The sequence below is a fragment of the Ruditapes philippinarum genome, unplaced genomic scaffold, assembly GCF_026571515.1.
Source record: "Ruditapes philippinarum isolate M1 unplaced genomic scaffold, ASM2657151v2 ctg1301_1_1_1_1, whole genome shotgun sequence".
Taxonomy (NCBI): domain Eukaryota; kingdom Metazoa; phylum Mollusca; class Bivalvia; order Venerida; family Veneridae; genus Ruditapes; species Ruditapes philippinarum.
In genome coordinates, this window is record NW_026852304.1 from 296,106 (window position 1) to 307,736 (window position 11,631).

Sequence of the window (11,631 nt, forward strand, 5' to 3'; positions counted from 1 at the left end):
TAGTTACCCGCACTCAAGAGCATGCCCATTGATTGGCTCATTTTTGCTGGGGTTTACTTATCTGATTTATACTCGGGGCTACGCCCCCAGCCTCGTGTTTCGATGCTCTTTCTATTACTTATCGGACGCTTGAAGTTTAATTCTATAAATCTATAACTGTTCTATGCATCGTTATTTGAAACCGCAGCAACTACCCAGAATTAAAAGCACAACATGTAAAGTTTCAAACCGCTGGGACAATGTACTAGTAATTTAAATTCCTATAAAACACCCCTCCCTTGGGACTAGGTTTTATCATGCCTTTTAAAATACAAACAAAAAGTAACCGGCTTAATGTCAAAACAATGCTGATTTCTTTTACAAACCTCTTGCAAGAATAAATGCTTCATAACCACATGTAAGGACATTTTATATTGATAATCCAAAACTTACCTAAAATGAGAGTATATATCAGACAAACTTTCTACTAGATAGGTCTACCACAGTGTGTTGTATGGGCCCCACTGTATGCCTTGAGGCTATCATAATAGTACTTTATATTTGAGTTCAGAGCTACTAGACAGGCCTTTTACCGTGGGTTGTGTGGGCCCACTGTTTGCCTTGAGGCTATCATAATAGTACTTTATATTTGAGTTCAGAGCTACTAGACGGGCCTTTTACCGTGGGTTGTGTGGGCCCACTGTTTGCCTTGAGGCTATCATAATAGTACTTTATATTTGAGTTCAGAGCTACTAAACAGGCCTTTTACCGTGGGTTGTGTGGGCCCCACTGAATGCCTTGATGCTATCATAATAGTACTTTATATTTGAGTTCAGAGCTACTAGACAGGCCTTTTACCATGGGTTAATTGTGTGGGCCCACTGTTTGCCTTGAGGCTTTCATAATAGTACTTTATATTTGAGTTCAGAGCTACTAGACAGGCCTTTTACCGTGGGTTGTGTGGGCCCAACTGAATGCCTTGAGGCTATCATAATAGTACTTTATATTTGAGTTCAGAGCTACTAGACAGGCCTTTTACCGTGGGTTGTGTGGGCCCACTGTTTGCCTTGAGGCTATCACAATAGTACTTTATATTTGAGTTCAGAGCTACCAGATAGGCCTTTTACCGTGGGGTATGTGGCCTCACTGTTTATCTTGAGGCTATCGTTATAGTACTTTATATTTGAGTTCAGAGCTACTTGACAGGCCTTTCACCGTCGGTTGTGTGGGCCCACTGTTTGCCTTAAGGCTATCATAATAGTGTTCAGAGCTACTAGACAGGCCTTTTACCGTGGGTTGTGTGGGCCCCACTGTTTGCCTTGAGGCTATCATAATAGTGTTCAGAGCTACTAGACAGGCCTTTTACAGTGGGTTGTTTGGGCCCCACTGTATGCCTTGAGGCTATGGACGTGCTTTATATTTGAGTTCAGAGCTACTAGACATGCCTTTCACCGTGGGTTGTGTCGGCCCCACTGTTTGCCTTGAGGCTATCATAATAGTACTTTATATTTGAGTTCAGAGCTACTAGACATGCCTTTCACCGTGGGTTGTGTGTACCCCACCGTATGCCTTGAGGCTATGGACGTGCTTCATATTTAAGTTCCAATTGTCCATATTTGTCTCTCGATATATTGATACAAAATCAATGACAGCCCTTAATAAAGTGAAGGTAATTTATAATGAATGTATGTTTTAAAATAGAGGAGTTTTTTCTTGAATTGTGAAACTTATGAAATTAATTTGAAGATTGTTTATTTTTCTAGAGTTTCAACTTCAGTGTATGTTTATGATGTGAATATTATTTGAAAATTGATTCAACAAAATCTTAAAGAGTTCTGGTGATGTTTTAACATCTATTCAAATGAATGAATTAATAAAAATGCTGGTTTATATTAACTTTTAGAAAAAGTCGATGTTCTACGATTATTTTGTTATCTAGAGTACTTCATACAGAATAATTTGTAATAATGTACTATGTTCATCTTTGAGTAAAATTCTTTAACTGCAGAAATTCATTAAAAATCTCTTATTGAGTATGTGTCATGGGAATAAGAGAGTGCTTAAGCTATGTGTGGGAAGATGCATTCCCTAGTGGTCAAGTCTTTTAAGTTTTATATAAAACCTGCATGTGATATTCTGACACCAATTGTGTGTAGCGTTTTAATACTTAACAAAAGATGTTTGTGAATTAAAAGAAAAAGCCAATTGTTTGATGGAAAATTCCTAATAAATGTCATTCTACGTTTTGTGACAAAGTATTGAATTCATTGAAAAAAGATTGCATCTGAATTATCAAGTTTCTGCAATAGTTTAAAATAGGTTGTAGTTTATAACATAAATTGAAAGCTTGTAAAAATGTTATGAAATAATTCTGTTTTAACAATTATAAACTGTTTTATTGATGAGAAATGTGTGGGTATATCCCATTATGTTAGTAAGGGTTAAATTAACAGCATTGTGTTGTAATAATAATCATGATGCCTTTGCTATTGTACACTTTTTCTTCCAGTGAATGGAAATAAAATTTACAAAAGACCAGTTTTATTCTCTTATGTTCGTTTAGAAAACTATATGCTTGCAATAAATTAGAGATATCATATACAGTAGATTTTGATATAGCTGAATTGTTAACTGTATGAAGAAGAAGAAGACTTTTATTTTGTACTAAAGCCCTAAAAAGAGCCATTGACAAAGCATCAATATATACATATAAAAAAAAGCAGAAACATAGCAATACGTGACAAGAAGTATGTAAAGATGTTTTTCTTGGGGGGAGGGGGATTTTTACCACATTAAAGACAAAAATAGCCTACCTAGTATTTGCTGTTACTAAATCTAAGCTTGTATTTTCTTTGGCAGAACTATTACCTTGGTAATTTGATTGGATGTAAATGTCACACCTCATATACAAACATATGCTATTCAGTGGTTATGTGTTAGATTTAAGGATGGGCATATTGTGGTACCATTGATGCAATTTGCTGGGTGTCCATGTCCGAGTGACTGGAATAATGCACGGAAGTGCACCTGAGATCTTCCTTCACCAGTAAAGCTGGAATGCCATATGACCTAGACCTGTGTCGGGGCAATTAAAAGCCAACCAAATAAATAGATTCAATTTGCTGCACTCAACATTATTCAGCCATCCACAAATATGACTCCCTGTCATAAACAATTCGATGACATTTCACTTGACTTCAGCATTTTTGGAATGCAATGCAACTTAATTCCTTCAATACTTGGGCGCTACATAATAGTTAAATACATTATCAGGACTAAGTGTTTACTGTTTTTATCACTGTGCAAAATAGAAAGAACACAAGTATGTGATGTTAATTAAAGTGGATTGGTCTAGAATGGGCACATTTCCATAAGTATTTCAAATATTTATAAAAACAATTCGGATATGCTTATAAAATATTGCTTGAAAAAAAAATGAAGATAAAAATCTAACAAAATTAGTATGAACATTTAATTATGATGAATAATAATAATTTATTACCTGTTATATGAGTATATGTAATATCGGATTATGTATCTCAAGTTTGTCAACAACAGTCATATCCATATAATACTATCCCTGGTTCATTGTTCTGTCCCATACTTAATAGTACAATGGTATAATTATTTATAGTATAACAGACCTTCCAGTATATACCAAATCACTTTAAACACTTTAAGTGGGCAGTGGCATAGTGGTTAAGGTGTGTGCAGCCCAACCAGGGATTGATCCGTAATCAGGTCACGACCATGTTTCTTCATATGACACCAGTACTGGTTGGGTTCCAGGAAGCGGACTCGAAAGTGATTAATATAAGTTGCAAGAACATGTTTTAAAATCGAGCTTAAATAAATATGTTTAAACCACTAAACTTAAAGTGTAATAAAAGTGGAGCGAAATAATGGAGTGTTTGCTATAATCTAGACAAGGATGGAAAGCCAATCGGAAACACTCCAGTCTCGTTTTGTATTGTATTTATGGGAACTGAAATGGCATTTATTGATTTTATTCAGTTTAATTTTAGATATTTACTTTGAACTGATGTATAGATTATCAAAACAAGTGTAAAACATAACAAACAAACAAAAAACAAACATAAAAAACAATCATAGCTTCAATAATGCCGAAAATATAAACATGACAAAAATGGACCTGTGCGGTCCCGATCTATTAGAAACACAGTATAATCAAACAAAATTTAAATTAAACACGCATCTCGCGAATCTTACCAGATGCATTAAGCATATAATCAGTATACAGTATTGACAAATTAATAAAATCAAACAATACATTCCTTTTAACATCTTATATAAAATCAGTACAGAATTAATATGTTAGATATGTTCATACTGAAATAATATACATTGTATAATGTATGTAACACCAAGTGAATGACTTAATTTCTTTTAAAAAGGCGAGAGAGTGTCGAATTAGCGTAGAGGTTCTGCCGACGGTCCCCCGCGACAGAGTATGCTGCTTTTAGTCTCATAAAGGATGAAAGATAGATTTTTCCAAACTACGCTATAAGGGTTCAACCCCCGTATTTAACAACAAATTTTTGCATATATTATTTTCTAAATTATTTAGCAAAACTATAAATAGAAATGAATATCGATTTTTATTTTATTAGAAATGAATATCGGATCAGATAAATATTGTTTATTTGGTGATTGTAACGTTTTAAAAAGGAAAAAAAGATGCATGAAAAAAGGTCGCATGGATTAATTATACGTTTGGAAAAAATGGCTAGGTTTTTTCTAATTAATTATAATTCATTCAATGCGTTTATGTCAAAATCGTCCCTGATTAAAACATATGTATGCTCAACTTCTGGGGGTTGTTTAAATTGAAAAGAAGATAACTCTACTCCCTTATCAATGAATAACAACGGATCCCAAAAAGATTTAATGCACTTTATTTGTGCACTTTATTTGTGCAGATACTTGTGGAAAATCTTCCTTTTTTAAGATTATGCGGTATATTGGTTTTAACTTGACATTGACATATATTTAGAGCTATATATTATTAAGAAACTTCAAATGTGGAAATCACAACGTTTATCAAGAATCTATGCCTAAACAGGAAAATCATTTTTTGTTAATACACACTTAAGCTTAAGTTCATGTATTCTATTATTATTATTATTATTAGACACAGTTACATACATAACATAATTTGATAAAAATACATTTTGACATCGTTTGGTCAATACCCGGGGACTCTGTATGTTTAATACAATCACGGCTTTTCTGAAAGCGATGTGGTAGTGGTCTATTTCCGGAATCTCTATATAATTATCTAATTCGACCCAGGCATGACAGGATCTCTTTCGTTAAATCAGTTATATACATTAAAAAACTATATAGAATTACACATGTATAGTTACTTAAAGTAAGATTTTGCCTGATTAAGATAATCATCTGTGTCTAAATAAAAATAACAAAGTTGAAACATATTTTTCTGTTCTTTAATATATTATTTAAAGAATGTTGAAAATGAAAAGAATTTATATCCAAAGTCTTTCTTCTGGTCAGAGTGCTTGGCTGATGCTGGTATCTGAAATAAATAAATAAATAAATAAATTAATTAATTAATAATTAATAAACCTAGCTCTTGATAAAAAATAAAAATAGTATTCGTGACTCTTTGTGCTCGCGTATGAAATCGGTTGCTGGAAAATCGTTTAAATGCATTTAAAGTTATACTGATTAAACATCAAACATATGTGTTCAAAGTACTTACGTTGTGTAAGTCGAAGTGTAGATCACTCTTTATGTAGAGGTTCATGATACCAAACAGGTTATCATCATCGTCAACAATATCGTTGTATGTAATATATGTATCATCAATGTCATTCCTGGCTGCTGTTGTGTCCACTTTAAAATTTTATCATTTTGGGGGAGAAATTTCCTCATTGTTAAAATTATGTCATTTGATTCCCATTTTGTAACGGTTTCATCATTTGTTTCTATAAATAAAAAAATCATTAAATGTGTGCCCCTGCCCATTTTCAAAAATGACCCAAAATCTAATATTTTTTAAAACACCTGACTCTATAAATTTGAAAAGGGCCCCAAACGTATGCGGGGCTAATAAAAGTATGTGTCGGGTTAATTTGGGTGCTCTAAAATTAAAAATTGTATCAATAAAAAATTTGGGTCCTTTGGTCTTTAAATAGAAGTCTTTTAAAAAACATTGCTGTCTGCAATTGTAATTTTCGGCTATATTAAAACAGACGGATCGGATCGCTTTTCGGATACATGATTTTGTTCGCCTTTTCTTCTTCTCTGTAGTTACTGATACATATTCATCAAACATTTCAGAGCCTCGTTTTGAATATTACAAAAACTTCATCCAGATATACATGCATATCTTCTTCAAGTGGAAAACTTGATTCTCTTTCAGTTGATGGCCAAATGTTAGTTGGTTTATAGATACCTGCCTCTTTATCAATTGTAATCTGTAACATTTCCTCCTGATAAGCTTTACCAATGGTTTCAAATGAAGTTGTCTTCTCTACTTTAAAACGTGTTTTATTAAGCTTATACAAATGAATCTTCATATTTGTCCCAGCAATGGTTTGATCATCAAAACCTGGTGTAGTACTTTTAGCAATTACTTTTTCATGCCTTGGTTCTCGACGTTCGTCACTTTCACTTTTGATGTCTGATATGAAAGCTGTCCCTATCGTAGATTGAATACTTTTATCAGTGGCACTAATGTCACTTTCGATATTTGAAGATTTGTTTTCTTTCAGAGGTTTAGTGTCTAACATTGTATCTTTAGCATTTTTTGGTTCTGTTGGTGACCTAACCAAAATATGGTCGACTAGCTTAGCCAGCTGTCTATCAATCTCTTTCATACTTGGAGTGTCTCTTGTAAACTTTTCACCACTTTCATCTACAATCTTCTCAATATCTTCACTTTTACTTGGCATTTAGGTTTTTACCTTTGTTTTTCCTTTGATTACGGGCGTCTGTGAACTTTCGGGTGGCATATTTCACTGAAGTTTTTCAACTCTTTGTCATTCTTCACACCAAACTTCTCTATAAATATACCACATCCGTTTCCTATACCAATGTGTAATACAGCTTTGTCGAACGTTGCACTGATTGGAATGATGACGTCATCATTGTTTGGACTAATGAGGATATCTGTAAGAAAAAAAAAGAATTTGAAAAAAATAGTAGCGTATTTATAATTTTGGAAACTTTTTTTTATTTAACACTGACATTGAAGACGGGTTATAAATGTTTTCCAGAGTTTCTTTATAAAGTTAATACCATATTAATACATATTAAGGCCTCTGTATTCTATTTAGCTCGATATTTGAAACAATTGATTACATGTTAGTTACCAAGTATTAATGCGGACTGTATAAGAGTGCCAATGTTTCTATATATTCCTAGGAAAGAACTTGGATTGTATAGGAGGGCCAGTGTTTCTCTATAGTGTTAGATTGCCAATGCTTTACAGCCCGCGTTAATTCGTGGAAATATATAGAAACAGTTGTCCTCCTATACAACCACATTCATGACCGGATATATTTGAAATATCATTTTCAAAGTGATTAAAGCTAAATATCTGCTGTCTGTAGTATACAAAATTAAATGCTATTTAAAATCTGTATAAATGAATTTTTGAATGGGCACTACATGAAGTGTAAGAAATTAGTTTAATTACATTTGTTAAAGTGCAGTGAAGTTTCGAAAGTCAATTAAATCACAGGCAGTAATATATTTATGTTTGTTCATCTTGAATTTAAAAGATGATCTTAATACTGATTACTTTTAAACTTGTTTATCAGTATGACACTTAAACAGACTCAGACTTTTTATGAAATTGATTCTTTTTCCACATTGAGGCTAATTGATAGTAAATGGGACTTTCTTAAATTTCTGTATAAATTGTTAACAATTTTTTATGATTGAGAATGATGTGTCATTTGTGTTAGATTGTTAAAAGTGACTAATTTGGAGTTGACAGGGTAAAGTAAAGGGACAAGCAATTTTCTATGCCACTAACGATGAATTTAATTCACCTATGAATTAAATTAAGTTGAATTAATTTTGTTGTTAAATCTTTGTTAAAGCCGATGTTTTAACTAAACGATAAGGCTATTTTTTCTGAACATCTGATTTTTTAACAAAGATATTTAACAAAAAATTAACAACACTTTGTTATTTTAACACAACTTTAACGTTAACAATGTTTGAACATGATTGCTTAACAACAAAATTTAACGCAGAATTTAACATTTTTTTTTGTAAATTTAACAATGATTTATTTAACCATTTTGTTAAATAAGAGTCATCAGTCTGAAGTAAGAGAATTCACATGTATGGATATGTGTTTATTTGCTTTGTATTGTGTCAGTCTATGCATGAAGTGTATGATTTATTTTGGATGAATGCCTCTTTGTATTTAAGATGCTTTGTTTCCTGCTTTATTCTTAGCTTATGCATTGTCATTATCGAATTTGCTAAGATTGACGGGTTTTCTCTATAATTATGTTAAATTATATACATTAACATTAAACATTAACTTGATTATTTAATAGAGAAATTATTTGTATAAAATGTGTACAGCTAGACATACATTTTGCCTATCAAGCACCAGATTATAACATAATTTCCCTTATGTTTACATATAGTGAAACGGAGTGAAATGAAATATTTTATGTTCATATTTATATTAATTTTGGCCAGGCAAATGAGTCGAATGCTTTAAACTACTGCTTATATAATCAATTGAAATGGCAAATAATCACATTTGGCTTAATCCCACCTCCACAATAGAAAACCTTTCGAATACATGGAATTCATAATTTATTATATTGTTATTTTATAACCAAAGTAATGTCTCATTGTATTATTATGTGGTTGTTAATATTAAAGAGAGGTACATGTAAAAGAAATTTATAAAAAACATGATATAAGTTCCTTGATTTAATAGAGTATTAAATCGATTCAAATTAAAAAAAATATAAGAAAAAAATGTTAATAATATCAAATTTAGATAATGATATTTATATACTAATAAGACTTGTTTATAAGTTAAAGCCATGTATGCATTCTGAACAGGCTCTAATTTTACTGTTTGCCTGAGCAACAGCAAAAATTTTATTCTGTTATCCCTTAAATTGAAAACTGACAGTTCGAACAAACTGGTCAAAAAGTAAACTGGTAGGATAAAATACCCCGTAGGACTTGTTCGATAATACTGAAAAATGTATTATATGGCGATTGATTTGAACCATGTTGTATTTTTCGATCCGCGGGGAGCCGGGCGAAAAACACAAAGACACGAAAAAAATCACCATTATTATCGTCTTTTCGCCTTGATCTTTGCGGAGCGAAAAAAAACGACAAAGTCGTCACATTTGCCGTATTTTTGTTTTTTTCGCCTGTGCGTTCAAACGGAGCGAGAATACGACATGGCACAAACAGTCACCACTATATTATGTTATAAAAAATAACGCCCGCAATATTGGCGAGATGCTAAAATATTTTCTAGGACTGGAAAAAAAACGCCGGCATTGGTGACTCGACGTGTAAAAGGGGTGTCACAAAAGGGTTTCCGAAAACAAATAATTCTTTTTTTAAGTATTATTTCCCCCGCTTTTTAAATTTTCAATTTGGCGCCTCTAAAAAAAACTTATTTAGTCATCCCTTGTTAAAATCAAAAGTCCCTTTTTAGATCTATTAAAAGCCAAGCCCCCCAAAAAACCCATTTTGCTGGCTGATCAAACCCATACAGCTACTGATGGTATATATATTTGTCATTTTTATTTGATATTCCTAAATTAATAATAGATAGTTCTTAATATGGGAACTTGTGTCAAGTTCATAATAAGAAATTAGTTAGGTTCACACGTTTTCATGTTTTGTGGCTATATTATAAAGGAAGAGACCCCCCCCCCCCCCTTGTGTGTTTGTGGGGGGGGGACTGTTAACGTCTGCTTTGAACAATATATTCCCGTGATACTAGTAAAGATAAAATTTTAAGTCAAAACCGCCATTGCCACGTAGGATCCCTTTGTATCAATTATTTACATCCAAAAACTATATATATATGCATAATTAAAAAATGATTTTGTACCAATTTAGAATAGATTCGTATACCATTTAGAACAAAGTTGAACCATATTTAATCTCATATTTATTATCCTATTTAAAGAATGTTGAAAATGAAAAGAATTTATATCCAAAGTCTTTCTTCTGGCCAGAATGCTCGGCTGATGCTGGTATCTGAAATAGAAATAGATATAAATAAATAAATAAATAAATAAATAAATAAATAAATAAATAAATAAATAAATAAATAAATAAATAAATAAAACGAATGAATAAAATGAAATGAAATGAAATGAAGTGAATGAATGAATGAATGGATGAATGAATGAATGAATGAATGAATGAATGAATGAATGAATGAATGAATGAATGAATGAATGAATGAATGAATGAACCTAGCTCTTGATAACAATAAAACTAGTATTCATGACACTTTGTGCTCGTGTATCAAATCGGTTGCTGGAAAATCGGTCAAATGCATTTTAAGTTATACTTATATTAGTGCGCAAATTACTTACGTTTTGTAAGTCAAAGTGTAGATCACTCTTTATGTAGAGGCTCATGATACCAAACAGGTTATCATCATTATCAACAATATCGTTGTATGTATCATCAATGTCATTCCTGGCTGTTGTTATGTCCACTTCATCTTGATCATTTTGGAGAGCTATTGCCTCGATGTTTACACTATCGTCATCTGATTCTGTTATGTCAACGGTTTCATCATTTGTTTCTATAACAAAAACATCATCTAGTGTGTGACTGTCTGCTATTTCATCAACTGCATCTATATCTACACTCATTGAATCACCTGACTCTATATCTAGAAAGTCACCAAGCGTATCCGGGTTTCTACATACAATGTATTCACTGTCGTTTTCGGCTGCTCTATCTACAATTGTATCAGTTAAAATTGGATCACTTTGGTCTTTTAAGTAGAACGTCTTCAAACACATTGCTATCTGCAACTGTGAAATCTTTTCGCCTATATTTACGCAGCACTCGTCGGACCGCTTTCGGGTACATCTTCCTGTTTCGCCTTTTTTCTTCTCTTTCTCTGCAGTTACTTGGATACATATTCATCAAACATTTGAGAGCCTCGTTTTGATATTACAAAAAGTTCATCCAGATATACATGCATATCTTCTTCAATTGGAAAACCTGATCCTTTTTCAGTCGATGGCCAAATGTTAGTTGGTTTATAGATATCTGCCTCTTTATCAATTGCAATCTGTAACAATTCCTCTTGATAAGCTTTTTCAATGGTTTCAAATGAAGTTGTCTTCTCTGCTTTTAAACGTGTTTCATTAAGCTTATACAAATGAATGTTCATATGGTCAATGGTTTGATCATCGAAACCTGGTTTAGCAATTTCAGCACGTTTTCGACGTTCGTCGCTTCTGATGTCAGATGTGAAAAATGTTCCTATCGTAGATTGAATACTTTTATCAGTGGTACCAATGTCACTTTCGATATTTAAAGATTTGTTTTCTTTCAGAGGTTTTGTTGTCTTTGATATTGTATCTGTAGCATTTTTTTATTTCGGTTTTGACTTTTAAACCGGTCCTCCCCCTT

At 32.4% G+C, this 11,631-nt stretch overlaps 1 protein-coding gene and 1 long non-coding RNA gene across 2 annotated transcripts; both read right to left on the reverse strand.

The window, feature by feature from the left end:
* Positions 1 to 5,433: 5,433 nt before the first annotated feature.
* LOC132755816 (uncharacterized) lies at positions 5,434 to 5,859 on the reverse strand. Its single transcript, XR_009629256.1, has 2 exons — positions 5,723 to 5,859; positions 5,434 to 5,536 (listed from the first exon to the last, which is right to left on the reverse strand). It is a non-coding gene; the product is annotated as an uncharacterized LOC132755816 (long non-coding RNA).
* A 4,267-nt stretch (positions 5,860 to 10,126) lies between these two features.
* LOC132755824 (uncharacterized) lies at positions 10,127 to 11,033 on the reverse strand (the record flags this gene model as incomplete). Its single annotated transcript, XM_060746744.1, is given in 2 exon segments — positions 10,127 to 10,230; positions 10,575 to 11,033. Coding segments are annotated over 2 exon segments (519 nt in total). The 3' UTR covers positions 10,127 to 10,149.
* Positions 11,034 to 11,631: the final 598 nt, after the last annotated feature.